At 32.8% G+C, this 19,011-nt stretch overlaps 1 protein-coding gene across 1 annotated transcript in view; it reads left to right on the forward strand.

The window, feature by feature from the left end:
• Window positions 1–17,247, forward strand: part of LOC115876884 (Kv channel-interacting protein 1-like) — a 209,975-nt gene extending 192,728 nt beyond the window's left edge. Inside the window, exons 5-6 of the mRNA XM_030892912.1 lie at window positions 8,199–8,411; window positions 16,538–17,247. Of these exons, the coding sequence (XP_030748772.1) occupies window positions 8,199–8,411; window positions 16,538–16,648 (324 nt within the window). The 3' untranslated portion in view covers window positions 16,649–17,247. The remainder of the gene's footprint in view (window positions 1–8,198; window positions 8,412–16,537) is intronic.
• Window positions 17,248–19,011: the final 1,764 nt, after the last annotated feature.

The following is a 19,011-nucleotide window of genomic DNA, read 5'->3' on the forward strand; positions in this document are numbered from 1 at the left end:
AGTACTTTATATTATATTAGTAGCATTAATATAATATATTAAATTTATGTATTACTCCACTGCAAACCTGGAAACCCAATTACATTATTGAGACTAATGTAATTCAAAATTTAATAAAACCTTTTATTCTATACTTGCTTTATAATACCTATATCTTGATTTAATTAATTATCTGTCTACAGGGTGACTCAAGCTCAAAAAGCTCTATATGTTTTTGGTTTGTGAATTTCATTTTATTTTTTTACATAATATGGCGGCAATGGTAACGCACAATTACGTAAATATGTCGACACGTTTTAGCACTAAAATATGTCGCACTTATAGTAACCTTTGCCCTCAAATTTTCATTCGAATCACTAAAAGCACTTGGAAGAAAATTATAATAAATAAAAATGAAGACTTACAAAACAAGGCAGAATCTGACCTATGTTAAAAAAAGACGGAAAAGCCAAATCACCTCCATACTAAGATTTATACTGTCATTTTATGTTTTACCTTTAAACATCGTAAAACCCAGCTTCCTGTGCGCTTTTTAACTTTATGGCTTAGTTTTGTTTTGATTTTAAAGAGTTCAGGGCATAAAAAGATCGATTTTACTAAAAGGATTTTGTCATTACTTTTGGAAAAATACGTAGACAATATTCTTTTATTTTGACGCTGCATTTTTCATTTGCCATAGAAAACTAAAACACCGAAGTTAAATAAAACATATACTATTTGTACAAAATCTCAGCACTAAGAAAATAGTCCTCATGTCCATGTCTATCACTCATAAGTAACGAAACATTATTTTAACATAAATTATACATGCAGGTAATTTTGTAATAATCATCCAAGTCAAGTAAGAAAGACATGTGAAGAATGGAAATGTAAGAGAATGGTGTTTAGTCTAATTTCTAGTTCCAGAAAAAAGTGGTATAAAAGAAATAACGTTTTATAATAGTTATTTATGTATCACGGGAATTATAAGGGTTTTAATTACCAAGAGCAGATGTGGAAAGACCAGAACAGCTCATCACTGAGTGCGCCGAGGGGATGATGAGTTATAACAAAGTTGCGGTGATTACCCCCCTCCCAGTCATTCTACATTCTACCAAGGATAAAGTTTCTGAAGTTCTTGAAGTCCTTCAATGAGGTTATTAACACTTTAAAATTCCCGTGGTAAATAGATAATTTTTTTCTACTGAATTTAGTATATTCTTTCCCATTTTAAAACGGCACAAATGTTGCATTTATTAATCTCCCGGTATATTTGTATTAACTCTGTTTGTAGGAACTTTGTTGCCAGGTTACTCTTGTATTAGATAACCTGTTTATAAATTGGCGGTGGTTGTCAATTGAGGTCAATAAAAAGAATATTTATTTAATTAAAAAAAAAGTATTTTTTCAATTAAATGAAAAACAAAAAATCCGGCGACGACAGTTTTTAGAAGAGCCAATCTATATTTTAGTAAAAAAAGCAACTTTCTAGAGCAAGTCGTGACTTCAGTAGAGACAACACAGATAAACATTAGCATTTTATATATGTAGATTATTGACTGTTACTAAAAATAATATACAGGGTGGTCCGAACTGTATTACGGAAACTTCGGTAGCATAAGGTTTGATTTTTATTTCGATTTTTTCCAAATAATTTCTGAAGTAACATCAATATTTGAATGGAAATTGGTGTCTGGAAAATGTTTAACATGAGAAATTTGATTCTGATGTCAATATGACTCCTACTTATATAGGGCGCCATATACATATTTTTTAACTGGTTTGAAGAGTAATAACTTTTCGTCCGTGGGCATGTTCGATCTTTCGGTATACCGGTACCAGGATCGGTACTTTTAAAATATTCCGGCATCGGTATCGTCTTTTTCAAGACTGGTATACCGGTTTCGGTACCGGTACCAGCAGACCGGTTTAAATCGGTCCCGAAAGACCTGTTTCAATGGGTACAGAAAAATAGATTCTTGATAATATGAAAATAAAAAAAAAAACGGTTTTGTGCAAAGCTGATTGTGTTCTCCTACTTAGAATGTAGAATGTTTAGGAGGGGAGTTAATCACCGCGACCTTATAGATCTATTGTGTGTTCCCCTTTCTTGAGTTATAACGAGTTATAACTCATCATACAATCTCAGGACTTAAACAAAAGCAGGTATCTGAGACGGCTCCACAGAGGCCAGCTATCCATCCTCGACATCAGAAGGTTCATGGCACGAATGGTCGTCGTCTCAGTGATAAGGTGTTCTGTTGTTTCCCCATTTTCCCCACAAAATCTGCATTCGCCGTTGTTTCTCAGTTTCAGCCTACTGAAGTGTTCGTTGAGGAGACAGTGTCCTGTTAGAAACCCCGTGACAATCCGAAGATTGTTTTTATTTAAATCAAGGAAAACCTTTGATTTTTCTCGGTCGTAAGTTCTGAGGAACTTTTTCGAGTGTCTTAGACCGTTGGAGGACACCCATTCCAAGTTACGGATGGAGTCTTCCAGATTCTTCAGTTCCGCTTTCAGTTGGTTCCCGTTTGAAAAACACAACGGTTCTGGTCCAGTTAGTGGAGTGTTCGCTCCTTTTCTAGCTAGATCATTTGTTTTTTCATTGCCTTCTATCCCTTGAGCAGGCATCCAGAGTAGGAGGACTTTATTTTCTTTGCCTAATTTGTTGAGCTTCTCTAGGCATTCTTTGACCAACTTCGAATTGATGGTTAGTGAGTTGACCGCGTTAAGTGCTGCTTGACTGCTTGAAGTTGTAAATTCTTGGTATGTCATCCACTGGGAGTTGGAGAAGTGGAATTTTCTTTTTGAGGGTGTTCCAAGCCCCTGACCTCAAAATTCTCCCAGTACTGTTTCAGTCAATGACCATTCTAATCATTGTCGCATTGGCAGTTATGTATATCGACCACCACTGCATATTGTCGTCGGTAGTTATACCGACGACAATATGCAGTGGTGTTAGATCTAGAATGACTTCAATTGCTGCTGTTGGACATGTTCTCATGGCACCTGTGATGCAAATACATGCCAGTCTCTGTACTTTGCACAGGTTTTGCCTTGCTGTACGTTGCTCTAGTTTTGTATACCAAGCAACTGCTCCATAAGTAATCATGGGTCTTACTATCATGGTATACATCCAGCGCAAAATATTAGGGGCGCAGCACCACCTATTTCCCGCCAGTCTTCTGCATATTATGAGAGCCTTTGTGGCTTTGCTGGTAATGTTTTTAATATGCCTGTTCCAGAAAAGTTTACTATCCAGGGTTATTCCCAGATATTTCACTTCCTGTGATGGCAGTATTTTCTTTCCATCTAGATGGATTCTTTTCAAGTTTTTCAAACTTCGCTTTCTGGTGAATGGCACTACTGCGGTTTTATCTGAGTTAATACTCAGCCCGACAGTCCTGCACCATCTCTCAGCGATGCGCAGTCCTCTTTGGATAATATCACACAGGGTGCCTTCATGTTTCCCCCGTGCAATGATGATTATGTCATCTGCATACCCTGTGCAGTGTATTCCCGCTAGAGTTAATTCTTCCAGTAGTTCATCCACTACCAAGCTCCACAGTAGGGGGGAGATCACTCCTCCTTGTGGAGTTCCTTGCGTTGTTTTAACAACTACAGTTTTGGTACCTATCTCAGCCTCTGCTGTTCGTGTTGAGAGCATTTCCCAAAATCAGCGAATTATCTTACTGTTCACCCCTCTTGTTTCAAGAGATCGCTTGACGACCTTGTGAGGTATATTGGCAAACGCCCCTGCAATGTCCAAGAAGGCACAAAGTGCTGTTTCTTTGCTATCCAGGCTTGCCTGTATTAGCTCAGTTAACTGGTACAGAGCAGTTTCTGTGGATCTGCCCGCTCTATATGCATGCTGACTATCGTGCAGTGGTTTAACCTGTAGATGATTTACTCTAATATGGTTGTCAACTACTTTCTCCATCGTTTTTAATACGAACGATGTGATACTAACAGGCCTAAATGATTTGGGGTTAGCCCAGTCAGTTTTGCCTATTTTGGGTATGAAGATGACTTTCGCTCTTCTCCAGATGGTTGGTATATATCCCATCGCTAAGCTGCTTCTTGTAATGTTTAATAGATGGTGTGTAGCTATTTCCTGACCTTTCTTTAGAAGGGCAGGAAAAATCCCATCTATTCCTGCTGTTTTATAAGGCTGAAAGGTCTCAATAGCCCATTTCAGTTTTTGTTGTTATTACTAGCTTGGCAGTCTCCCAATCTTCCCTGCGAGGATTCAGGGTTCGGTCGGAGATACTTGCGTATCAATAGATATGCTACCTGGAAAGTGTGTATGAAGTAGGAGGTTAGCTCTCTCTTCATCTCCTTCCGTATAGCTTTTGTCAGGTTTCTTAAGTGCCATGTTGGGGATGGACCCACTCTTGGCCATAGCTTTGTTATTATCTAGCTGCATAAGTAGTTGAAGTGATGTTTTCGCAAAAGGACCTGAAGTCAGACCGCTTTGCCCTTATAATCTCCTTATTATACTCAGTTAATTTCTCGATGTAGAGCTGCCATTCCCCGCTGGGTTTGGCTCTGTTGAAGAGTCATCGGACCTCCGATCTAAGATTGGCCAGTTATTTGTTCCACCAGGGCTTGTTGTTACTTTTTTGTATGCCCTTACTTGTGGGGCAACTAGATTCATATGCATCCAATATTGCACCACTGACTTCCTTTGCGTACCATTCTAGATACAGGTGGTTCCTAGTCCTACCTGCATCTATTTGGTCCAGGTTGTCTACGAGATTGGTGTGGTATAGTTCCCAATCGGTTTTTCTTGGATTCTCCCCTTCGAATTTCAGTTTGGAGTATGATTCCTCCTAATTTGAACTCGATGATCCTGTGATCTGATAGGGAAGGTTCCGTTGAGACCCTCTAATCTTTCACGTAACTAGTTACACTAGCATTCCCGATTGTTAAATCTAATACTTCCGCCCGCGTTTTTGTCACAAACGTGGGGGTGTTCCCTATATTGAGAACTTCAAGATTGTATGCTAACAGGAATTCTAGTAAACACTCACCTCTAGTGTTAGTATTAGTGCTTCTCCATATCTCATTGTGCGAATTGGAGTCACATCCCAATAGCAGAAATCGCCGTTGGCTGCAGAATCGCGCGAGCTCCTCTACTTCCGGAGGCGGTGTCTGCCCATCACCCGGAAAGTATGCAGAGGCAATCACGATATTTTTGCTACAATCCTCGATATTAAGTTGAACCATGCTTGGAACAAGATCTCTCGTTGTTTCTTATAAGAATACAGGCTCGGGGAAATTCCTGCTTGTTATCATATATTACACTGGAATTTTTTTCCAAACAACCCTTTAATTTGTATCTGATACACCCAGGGTTCCTGGGCTAGTACCATTACATGTTGGTTTTTCTCAAAGAGTCTTGTAATTGTGGCGGAAGACCCTTTTGCATGGTGCAGGTTTGTTTGGGATATCCCATGCATCAGGTTTCTGGAGTATGTAAGGATCCCCCTGTTGTAGAGAGGACAGGGCATTTCCCATCCCCCCCTGACAACAGATGTTCCTCCTCCGAGGAGTGGTCATCAACCTCCTCCGAGAATATACACCCTTCCACGGTTCGAGTTTCGCCATCCGTGTCCTTCACAGTCGAGGAGCTTGTCTTTGCTTGTCTTGTCGAGGAGCTTGTTCTCCTACTTAACATACCGTATGATCTAAAAAAAACTGCGTCAGCGATAACTATGAAATGAAGATCGCTGTCATTTTATATGTAAAATTGTATGGGGAATGTAATCGATATTCATTTCCAAGCCAACTGGACGCCGTTTTTTTCGATCATTTGGTATAATACGGTTAGGAACATGCAATGTAATTTATTTTGATGTTAAATCTTGTCTTCTTTTAGTACTTAATACGTAAACGTACTTAATACGTACTTAATACTTAATACGTACTTTAAAGTAATCTAGTCTTCTTTTAGTACATCTAAAATTTAAGTAAAGCATCTTACTCATGGATCACTCATGTATATTATATAAATTAAAATCTCCCTAAAGCTGAGGCCGATATTTAATAGCGTCTGCTCTATTATTTAAAAGGTGTAAAATAGTATCTTATTTCCGCTCCATTTATATGTCCAAGAACAGCTGTTTTTAGTACGTTTTCCATTTTTTATATATAAGTAAAGAGAATGTTACTTCGTGGTACTTTGTGGTACCGCATTCCGGTACTGAAATCTTAGGACCGAACATCCCTATTCGTCCGTACCTGTATAAAACTACTAAGTAAAAAAATATACATTTACGACATTTTTGACGTAAAAAAGGTGGTAAAAATTACCACGAGTAATGGTTCTTCCACGAGTAATGATGTTTGGAATCGAAATTGTCAATACCTGTCGTCATTAACATAAATTAAATATGTTGACTAAATAGTTATTAAACTGAAATCATAAATTTGATTTTGTGTCAAATCTACATAGATCAAACATACTGGATGTTTTGTTGTGTTTTTATGTTAATTCAGCTTAAAAAACTTCACCCTAAACAAGCTGCTACATCAGGATTTATGTAAACAACGTACCTTGCTAAATTACAATGTTCTTCTAGTAAATCGATATGCCATCAAGAAGTGAAAATGATTGCGATAATCTTTTTTATGTAAACAGTTATCTCGACACCATTTTATGTAATTACTACAAGTGCAAATCCTCTTCGTTTGACAGTATACAACTCTGTTACTACAGTATTTATGTTTTTATGAAGCTCGTTAACAAATATGTAGGTCATGTTGCCATAACAATCGCCATTTGACCATGTGTTGTTGCAAGAATTCATATTGGAAAAGCAAATATAATGGTCGTTTCGTAAAATGAATATACATGAAATTTTGATTAAATAAAATTTAATGTCTTTGGTTTTGCGGTGCTAATGGTTGAGTCAAGCGAAATTTGTTGAAAATAATATATTACAAATTACAATAAATTATGAATAAATATACTCATAATATACATAGTAAAACATGTATTTATGTTATAATTACTGTTTGAAAATGATAACCAATGGTGGTCCAAACTTTATTTCGGAAACTTCGGCAGCATATTCTGCATATAAAAATAAGTAAAAAAGTTAGTATAAATGTATGACCTAAAATGCTTACTTTCGGAGATACAGGGTGGAGAAATTTCATTTTTATTTCGATTTTTTCCAAATAATTTCTAAAGTAACGTCAATATTTGGATGAAAATTGGTGTCTGGGAGTTTTTTAATATTAGAAATTTGATTTTGATGTCAATATGACTCCTATTTGTAAGGGACATGTGTCTCAACTGTTTTGAAGAGTAATAACTTTTCGTCCGTACCTGTATAAAACTATATAAAACTACTGACTAAAAAATATACATTTACAAAGTTTTTTACGTAAAAAAAATCTCTTGGTAAAAATCGCTACGAGTAATAGTTCACAAGATATTTGGAATCGAAATTATAAATTCCTGTGATCAGTGACATAAATTAAACATGTTGACTAAATAGTTATTAGACTGAAATCATAAATTTGAAACGTTTTTGTGTCAAAAGTTGAACAGAAACTGTTTTGTCATCATTTTTTGCAGAAAAAATTATGATTAATTTAAAAAAAATAAAAATTTCCCAAATTTATTTTTTCAGTCAAATAACTATCTACTCAAAGTGTTTATTTTTTTGTCAATAATGACATGGATTGACTATTTTCATTCGAAATATCTTAAGAACGGTTGCTCGTAACGAGTTACGAAGTTTACCAAGATACATTTTTTACGTAAAAAGTCACGGAAATGTATATTTTTTGACTCAGTAGTTTTAATACAAGGACGGACGTAAAAATTACTCTTCAAAACAGTTAAAATCTTTAAAACCTACAAATAGGAGTCACATTGACATCAAAATCAAATTTTTCGTGTTAAAAAACTCCCAGACGCCAATTTTCATTCAAATATTGACGTTACTTCAGAAATTATTTGGAAAAAATCGAAATAAAATTGAAACTTCTACACCCTGTATCTCTCAAACTAAGGATTTTAGGGCATACATTTATACGAACTTTTTTACTTATTTTTATCTGCAGAATATGCTGCCGAAGTTCCGGAATACAGTTCAGACCACCCTGTATATATTTTCAGTTTTAATTCTCCTTCTTGGAGGCTTCTAATTTCATAACATATACACTTTGCTATGGTTCATATTTTCATCAAATTCTATTTTTAGGATTTCGTCCAAAATTTATCTATTCTCTCACGAGGATCTTTAGAAGAAAAACTACGTTGGGCGTTTTCGCTATACGATATTAACGGAGACGGATATATCACTAGAGAAGAAATGACAGACATAGTCAGTTCAGTTTATGACCTTATGGGGAAGCTTGCCGAGCCTTGTATAGACGAAGATACGGTTAAAGAAAAAGTTGATAGGATTTTCCAAGTAAGTTACTAGATATTATTGGAGAAAAACTCTATTATACAGCGTGTCCGAGAAATAAGTGCAAGAATTTAACTGCCAATATAAATCAACCCCAGAAACACGCCCATAAGATTTTTTTGGCAAAAAAAATAAACTATAAAGATTTTTAAATCAGCTCATCTGTTTAGCCGATGAATTTTAGGTTATCCTATTCATTTGAGATTTTACTCAAAACAGTAAACCTTTGACAAAACTAAAAAAAAACAGGCAAATGTAAGATAAAAATACTTTTACTATTCAAATAGAAATATCAATTATTTTGGTGTTTTCTTACAAAAACAAGAGTGTGAGATAAAAAAAGAGAGGAGTTTAATTCTCAAAAAATAATACTAGATAATTCAGATGGCATATGAATACTTATATTTTGTGCCAGATACACGTGTGTATTTAAATATAGTGTCAAGAGTCGCAGTCAAATGAAGTGTTGTTAAGTGTAGACTTGCGGTTTTAGGTAAAGTGATAAAACGACGCTCTAAAAATTGAGGCTCTGAAAATTACATCGATCTGGTATCTATCAGAGTCTTCACGTTTAAGTGTTTTACTTTTAATCTGAATTTTTCAAGTCGGTTTTCAATCTTTCTAGTCAATGTGTCAACACTGGGCGTCGAACAAACTAAGATCCGGGTAATTGCTAGGTATTTGGGGCTTATTCAAAATCCATTCGGCGGCTCTCAAAATGTTGCCATTATTTTTTTGAATTTCAAAATTAAATAGCTCGGTTATTATTAATTTATTTTGAAAATGCCTTATACAATCAACCCTTAAAATACTTATTTCTGGGACACCCTATATAAAAGACATATTATTGTTTCATTTTAATGTTATAGGGTTCTTTATATAGTTATTTTATTATGTTAAGTTCTTTAAAAATAGTTGGGCAATAATAGTATAGATTAGTTTAAAAGAGCTATAAGCAGTAAACTATAGTAAACTATGAATAGAACAATTATCCATCAATACAAAATAATTATTACGAATGTAAGTCTGTTAAAGACGACTATAACATTATTTACGATGATTATAAAATAATGTTAAATAGACAAAATAACTGATGTCTACCTGTCTCGAAATTATGAATTGCGTCCACTAGAAATTACTTATTATATAGAAACAATAAATAAATTGTTAACAAAATTTCTTACTAATTTATTCTAGTGAAAAAAAATGCGTACTTATAAATATAGGCCAATTTTCTTTTTTTTTCATAATATTCCCTTTTATGGTCCACACTTCTTTTTGTTAATCGTGTCACTAAAATATACGCAAAACTATACATTTTTAATTTTTTAAATATTTGAGAGTTTTTTTTTTGTACAGATTGCAATTTTCATTAGCACAATTATCACAAGTTCTTATAGATATAAGACAGTAAAAATTACACTTATATGTGTTATTTAGATAATCAAAACAATAAGCTCACACTGTTTTCTAATATTTAGATGCTCAACCTTCTCTAAATTCAGGATTGGATATATTCCATTTTACAACCTTTATTTTTTATAAAAAAAATATATTAACAGTACATAATATAGATTTGAAACATAATTATTCATATGTTTATTCCAGGAAAATATATCTACACATTTTCTTCATAATGCCACTTTTTATGATGAACGTTTTTTTGGTGTTAATAACATAATAACACCAGAACATTCGACACCTTCATCATGCGTGGTGTTTTTATATTTCTTCATAAAAGTTTTTACCGCCATTTTTACGTGTCCAGCAAAAGCGGCAAAGCTCGTGATACGTCCCTGCTTGCCTCCCGGTGTTGGACGGCTTTCAATCCTGGCTTTTGTTAATATAATCTAATATATAAAATTTTCGTGTCACAGTTTTAGTTACCATACTCCTCCGAAACGGCTTGGCCGATTTTTGTGTTTACCAGTGTATTCATTAAGTCTGAAAATAAGTTATATACAGGGTGCTACAAATTCGAGGTACGAGCATTGGTATCTCGGTAACCGTAATAGATACGAAGATAGTTAAATTGGGGGAAAGTTGCGCCTTCAGATGTTCACCAAGATGCCATCAAAAAAGTTCTAAAAATTTCAAGGATTGCTGAGTTTTTTCGAAAAAAACGGATTTTTTTGAAAATCAATTATATTTTTTTCTGTCGTTACTTTCTAGAAAATCAAAAAACTAATTCCATATTCTCATAGCCACTTTATTAGGGCTATCTGATAGTATTTTTAGATTTTCAAATTAGAATTCAAAAGCCAACTTATATTTTTTAAATACGGAATTTTTTATTTCAAGTTTTGAAAGAACTCGGTCTCCTGAGTACAATGATATACCACACTTATACCTTTTTTGTTTTGGATGCCTTAACAACAACATAACTATTTAATTATTGTTTAAAATAATTTCGCTCTCTCAAGTCCGACTCTGGTTTTTTAAATTATTTAATCTGCTTATATTCATCGCAACAATATTGATCAGCGCTAATTAACATTGAATAAGGAAAATCGAGCCAATTGAAAGATTCAAATAAATAATATCCAGGTCAGCAATTTAAAGATATTATTTTTTAACCTTTTTTACTGTGTAGTTTCTAGTACTCTACATGTTCGAAAGGGTTATAACCATCCCTATTGCACAAATTTATTTTTCGTTTAATTTTATTTATGGTTCTTGGAACAGATCTTCTTATACTTCTCCGAATGCATTTTGTACCCTTTATTGTAAATGCTGAGATGTATTGATTTCACACACACATATTATTTATATTTTATCTACAACCGTTTAGTTATAACGTTTTTACATCACTATTTTTTTAGTATTTCAGTTACGTTATGAAATTCATAACACAACTAGTGATGTTATGAGATTCATAACACAACTAGTGATGTTATGAATCTATAACACAACTAGTTTTTATAATAATGAAAAACAACTACGATCATCTAAATATATTAACTTTTCCGGCAATAATGATTCCGTAGCACGTACTGCGGCAACTTCTACATCTGAAGGGAGACTTTCGGAATCGCTCATCGTAATTTTTAAAATGATTTTTCTGGGCAAAAAGTGCTCGCATTTACTTGACAGGGCAAACTGACTTTTCAGAAAAAAATGTGACAAATGTCATAGTTAAAGATGGGCGACTAATAAACGAAAATTAAAACAGCATTTTCTTATTTTTCGGTTGTAGATAAAACGTTGTACATGGCACGTGCGTTTAAACATGATTACAACACTTATGTGATTAGAACGACTCGGTCTACGACCTCGTCGTCCGTTTAACTTTTGCTGCAATGTTATATCTCTCCGTGTATGCAGTGCCTGCTAGCATTTTGCACCCTCTTATTATGTGTTCGATGGTTGCCTGGCATTGATGGCATTGTTGTTTTATTTTTCGTTAGTTCGTTTATTATTATTACATAACGAGAATAATGTGACGAAACTACTTTTAAAAGTAAGTGCTGTCAGATATTATCGTAAGAGACAGTTTAAGGAACAGTGGTAAACCGAAACACGAGACGGGATTTTATTTGAAATGAAAATACAAAGTAAATTTAATGTAGACTGCAGTACCTATATATATTGAACGTCGAGCACATATTTCCGAATAAAGAGAAATGGATAAGATATACACTCTATGTAACGTATAATAAAACTAGATATAGACTAGCGCTTGAGAAAAGCCTTGGAGCGAAATACTTTAAATCCGAACGTGTACTTGAAATGATACGGGTTTTTAGTTGATTTTCAGAGAAAGCTAGGAAGTATTTTCAGGACAAATTTAAATAGAACTATGTTAAAATTAAGTTATATAAATTGAAAACTATTTTTAATTACAAATATCATCTAATCGTAATAAATTTAACAGTTTTTAAAATAAGATAAAAAAATTATTAAGGTAGTTTTATTTTTTTACTAAGAGTGGATCTGTAGAACTAGATAGTTGTGTTGTACAATTAAATTTAAAAAATCGAACTCTACACAGTACGAATAATTTAATAATATATTTGAATAGTTTGTTCTAAAAATCCATTATGTACGTCAATTTTAACAATACTGTTATCCAAAAATTTCTAGGCAATCTATTTATGTTACTTTAATACACTCACGTGTAAAAAAACTGTGTTTTTTGCATCTGAAAAGCATTACAAAACAAAATTTTTGGTCCAGTTTCAAATATTATATTTTTTTTATTTTATATAAGCTGTATATAAATATATCAACTTTAATTCGAAAACTCAGTTTTTTATAAACTTTAGTATTTGACTTATTATACAGGGTTACTCGAAGAGTTATTTTTTACCCTATCTTTAAAACACACTTTGCAATAACTTCGTGAGCAAATATTTCGTAAAATATTAATTTTCGGTCAGAATCATTTCTCCTGAATTTTTTGTTTTTTGACTCATGTCAACATATGCCTTGGTTAATTTTTAAGAGCAAAATGAACAAACCAAAAATTGCTAGGTACAAACATTTTGCATTTTTTTCAATTATCATTACTTTCTTATGTTATTCTTGATAATGACGAGGTGGCTTTCGTGATCATTGTTGTGTAGGATTGAATATGGTTATTAGTGTCGAAGATTGTGCCAAAGTCATTGATCTCGTTGAAGATCGACCGGCCAAAATTATGAATATTCGCTTGGTCCTTGAAGAAGAATGGGAAAACATGACACAATATATATTTGCAGCCTCATTAACAGTATGAACCGACGCGACGTCTACAGATAGTTTTAGCAGCCGGTGAAAGCAATACAAAATTTACGTATTTTTTACAAATATTTTGTTTGTACACTTAGTTATTACAGTTTTTTTTATATCCTTAGTTCTGTTAGTGTTAATAATATTTATTAACAAGCCGTTACTTTTCGTTACTTTTTAACGTTTTTTTTGTAATTTTAATATAGAGTTCTAATCAGTGTCGATATGCCTTACGCCAATAGTCACTAAAGTCACCTCGTAATATTAAAAAATACCATCATAAGTTCATTTTGCTCTTAAAAATAAACCAACGCATGTGTTGACATGAGTCAAAAAACGAAATACTCAGGAGACATGGTTCTGATCGAAAAATAATGTTTTAGGAAATGTTACTAAACTTATGAAATTATTGCACAGGGTGTTTTTTAAGTTAAGGTAAAGAACAAGCCTTTAATTAGCCCTGTATAATAAGCCAAATATTAAATTTAAAAAAAAATGATAGATTTATATACAGTTTGCTAAAAAAATCATGAAAATAGGGATAAAAGTAAAAAATATTACAGTTTAAACTTGACGAAAAAATTTTGCGTTGCGGTTTTTTTGCATCTGAGTATATTTTCTGTACCCCAATTACCTCCAATAAGTTTAGGTATATTTTTATTTTTTAAAATTAATTTATTTTAATTTTATATTGGATTATGCACGGAGTAAGCTACAATTAGCTACTTCAAAGACATAGATAAAATCTTATTAATTAGTTTCTAAATTTATCAAGAGAAATATAATGAATATAAATAGCAATCTGTGAATAAAACACTGTAGTATTAATACCACGCACGCATGATCAAAAAATAGATCGATTTTTTAGTGCTAAGAATACCAAAAAAACGTTCACCATAAAAAGTCAAATTATGAAAAGTCCGTAACTATTTCTTAAGCTTTTTGTGTGGAACAAATAGGTAATTTTCTTTCAAATCTATACATATATTATTTCTATATATAACTTTTTTTATATTTTTATAATCCTGTTATCTAATTTTAATCTATACTAATATATGAAATCCTTAAGTGACTGACATACTGATTAATCACGCGCGATCCTGCTCAAACCACTCAATGTAAGAAAATTTTGGCATACAGGTTGATTCTAGGATGTAGAGGTTCGATAAGAAGGGATTTTTCGAAATTCCAGTTCCAAGAGGGTGAAACCACCCCCCAAATATTACAATATTTTTTATTTAAAAAACGGTCAAGTTTCCGAAAAAACGCTTAAACACGTATATTTTATTTTGTTTTTTTACATATTTTAATTTTTTTAAAATGTATACAGGATGTTTCGAAAAATCTGGTTATTGATTAATAACGATCCTGCTTAAAGCGCTTGACGTAAAAAGCTGATTTTTGGAAAACAGATTGACTTTAGGGTGTAGAGGTTCGATAAGAAGGGATTTTTCGAAACTCGAATTCTAAGGGGGTGAAACTATCCCTCAAATATTAAAATATTTTTTATTTAAAAACCGGTGAGTTTTTCGGAAAAACTCTTAAACACGAATATTTTATTTTGTTGTTTTACACATTTTAAGATTTTTTATAAATTTATACAGGGTGTTTCATAAAATATGACTTGAGTAATCACCATTGAGTAATCACGATTCTGCTTAAACTGCTTGACGTTTAAAGCTGATTTTTGGCAAACGGATTGACTGTGGGGTGTAGAGGTTCGATAAGGAGGGGTTTCTAGAATCTCAAATTCCAAGAGGGTGAAAACGCCCCTCAAATATTACAATATTTGTTATTTAAAAAACGGTTAGTCTTTCGGGAAACCGCTTGGACAAGCATAATTTATTTGGTTTTTTTTACATATTTTGAAATTTTTTAAAAAATTATACAGGGTGTTCCAAAAAGTTGGGTAATTTGTTAACTACGATTCTGCTTAAACTGCTTGACGTAAAAAGCTTATTTTTGGCAAACAGATTTTTCGAAAGTCAAATTCCAACGAGATGAAACTACCCCTCAAATATTACCAAGTTATATAATAATATCGCCATATGGTTTTTTCTCATGCTGACATAAATGTGAGAAAATTTTATCCAGATTATACATCAATTCGAAGTTGGTCAAAGAATGCCTGGAGAAGCTCAACAAATTAGGCAAAGAAAATAAAGTCCTCCTACTCTGGGTGCCTGCTCACCAAGAGATAGAAGGCAATGAAAAAGCAAATGATCTAGCTAGAAAAGGAGCGAACACTCCACTAACTGGACCAGAACCGTTCTGTTTTCCAAACGGGAACCAACTGAAAGCGGAACTGAACTCGTTATAACTCAAGAAAGGGGAACACACAATAGATCTATAAGGTCACGGTGATTAACTCCCCTCCTAAACATTCTACATTCTACAAGGATTTTGTCGTTGGACAGACTATAAATAAGTATAGGAAACCCTAATATAATTTGAAAGATCATTTAAATCTGCCTCGATTTATTTTAAAAACTACAGAGTGCTGCATTTGAAATAACAAAGTTTTTAAACAAAACAAATATTTAAAATAGATCAGCAATTTTTGCTACCCCTGTATAAATTTAAGGAAGCAATAACATTTTTCAGTAAAGTTTATTTCTCTACCTTTAAACTCAGCACAAGAATTAATTCTTTGTTGGTGTTGATAATATAATATATTCTATTGTAGCATGCATATTTAAATATCTTTAAATATCTCAAAAACCAAATCTTGTAAACATATTTAACCCTTATAATAAATACCTTGTTTTGGGCCCAAAAATCCAAAAATGAAATAAAATACCGTGTGTTCCATAAGAAAAAATATAACTTTGGTATGGATCTTAATTCTGAAAGACCTTGTATATTTCAAAATAAGTTTAAATTGTGCACATTGCCTCCTCACATATACCAATAAAATATTTTGTTTCTACATCTTTCAGGTACAGAGAAGGGGTGAAAAATATAAATAAAGTGTTTTTTGTCAAATTTTAGAAAAACGGTAAGGACTTTGAAAAAAATGTTTCAGTAAAATTTGTCTCCTAGCTTCTAGCCACCCTATCTCGGTTAATTTTGATTTGATGAAAAAGTAGAGAGACTTTAATTTTCGCTTTAAAGTAAAGTATGTCCAACGAGCTAGTTAAGAATATCATCACACGACATCCAGACAATGATTTACCTCAAAGAATATAAAATTTTCTTGTAAATTAAAATGACGGACAACGCACTGTCGGGTATTCACTCGTTAGACAAATTTTACATAAATAATATACATTTTGGACAAAGTCCGGAATTCAAAACTCACTTTTTTACTCCGTAAGTTCCAAAAACTAGTATGAAAACCGTATATACAAATGAAACAATATTAGAACTGTTTTGGGCGTATTATTCAAAATTACTAAATATTGTATTTTATATTTCAGAAAATGGACAAAAATCAAGACGGTGTCGTAACGTTAGACGAATTTTTGGAGTGCTGCAAAACGGACAAGGATATTTCCGCGTCCATGACTGTTTTCGACTCATCGATGTGACATTTGGCTGTCGGCGTCGTGGACACACGAACATAATAAACATAGACATAAACAGATATTTGAATAGGGTATTCTGCTAACCCAGGATAATCAAATAGCAGAACCCTCTATGGCGCCAGCAAACTCCGTTAAATAGAAATAATAGGATACTTGCTGCTATACTTAGTTTTGTGTTTTAGATAACAATAAAAATCGTATTTATTTATTTTTCTTTTAAGATAATTTTGAGATAGCAGAAATAAAATATCGATACAGGATGTATCATCATTGGGTGGGATATTGTAAGTCCCAATTATAAATGGACTAGATTATATTAAGTTCCATATATCTAGTTCCTTATATTATATTATTTGAGTTCGTTATGGCTCTGTTTTACCTTGGATCAATAGATGTTACTAACTATTATAATTGATTAAAATATAATGTAATAAAAATAAATAAATTAATGTAATTTCTCAACAAAACACAAAAATTAGATACGCTACTGAAGTAACTAAATAAAATTCAAAAAATTTATGTATCGTTCTCTTATAAAGTTATCAATATTTTTTATACCGGATGCGCCTCAAAAGTGGGTCACCTCTACTATAACGTTTTTATTTTTGCAGATAAAAAAATGAGATTTGGTATGTTACTATACGACATAAATTAGGAGTGATTGATATATTAAATTGTTTTTGGCCACTTCCTGTTTCACCGGAAATGACTACAACTTTTGATTTTTAAAAGGAACCCTCGGTATATTTTTACTTTATTCGATAGAAAATGACACTCTGAATAGAATGACATATCGTATGTCAACTTTTGACATTGTCGCTTAAAAAGAAATCGTATTTTATATTTCAATCCAGGATATCATCACTGTGCCAAACAGTAATTTTTAACAAGGAGCCTTGGAAAAATAGATTTGATCATCAGAATCTAATGTTTTTCGTGTCTTGTCCTGGTCGGTTAAAAGATGCCCAAATCGTTTTTTTTTATTCATAACTCATTTTTTTAAATGGAACAAGGGTGGCTCATTAGCATATTTGGGAAAAGTATTTTTTTAAGAATAATTTGGAACCACACACTTGTTATTTCGAGTCAAATTGTCGTTATTAACCGTCATTCTATTCAGAGTGTCATTTTCTATCAAATAAACTAAAAAAATACCGAGGGTGTCATTTAAAAATCAAAAGTTGTAGTTATTTCCGGTAAACCAGGAAGTGACTGAAAACAATTGAATACGTCAATCAGTCCTAATTTCTTTCGTATACTAACATACCAAATCTCGTTTTTTTCTTATCTCAAAAAATAAAAAAGTTATAGGAGTGAGCCAGTTTCGAGACGCACCCGGTATACAACAACATTTAATAAACAACGATCAAAACAATTATGACAATGGCTCATAAACGAATAAATTATTATGTTTTTTATTGAAAATTAGGGTTTCCATACGTCCGGATATACCCAGACATGTCCGACATGTCAAAAAATTTTAGGTGTCCGGTGTAGTCCTGCCGGATTTTAAAAAAATGTCGGGGAAATCTAACCATAAAAAAAACTTATAAGAAGAAGAATATGTTATGATTATGATGTCACATATCTACTAAACCGACATTGTATGAAAGTACCCATATCTATCTGGTCAATTTTTTTTATTTTCGGTGCACCCGTGTATGTGAATTATTTTGTCTTTATTTTGTTGATTTATGAATATAAGTCTCTCCAACGCAACGGTCCAAGAAGGTGACATTTGTTTCTGTCATTTTAATTCACAGGTAAATTGTATTATCTGTCATTTTTTGATTGATACCTGTCGAAATCTTCTCCCACTCGTTGCATAGATAAATGCAATAAGTTTAGATTGGAAAGCCCGTAAAAATTTTGGGTCGCGACCGTTATACGCGATCTGGCGCTGCTATAGCGGTCGCTAAGAACAATGGCAAACAAAAACAGAAATAATTTTCTCTTGTCAAAGTCAGAATCTTCAAAAATCATAAAATCTTTCAAAATCTAAACCGCTCTCATTAAAGAAATTCCGAAAAGTGTTTATAGCGTCCATTTCAAAGTTATTATTGCTAAATAATAACTTTGAAATAAAATAAATAAAGAAAATAAACCGCTCTCATTAAAGAAATTCCGAAAAGTGTTTATAGCGTCCATTTCAAAGTTATTATTGCTATCTTGTGAGTTTAATTCAAGTTTTATTTACTCCAACCGGTGATAATTGTGAAAAAGTGGCATTAAAAATTTAAAAAGCTGTGCTGTGAACTGTTAACTGCAAAAACCATCGAGGATCGTGGCATAACGTCGGTTTCCAATGTTTCATAGATATTTCATACATGTCCTTATATAAAATAAAGTTTCTTGTATGCAACACA

Source organism: Sitophilus oryzae, unplaced genomic scaffold, assembly GCF_002938485.1.
Source record: "Sitophilus oryzae breed Bouriz unplaced genomic scaffold, Soryzae_2.0 scaffold_1059_pilon_pilon, whole genome shotgun sequence".
Classification (NCBI taxonomy): Eukaryota; Metazoa; Arthropoda; class Insecta; order Coleoptera; family Curculionidae; genus Sitophilus; species Sitophilus oryzae.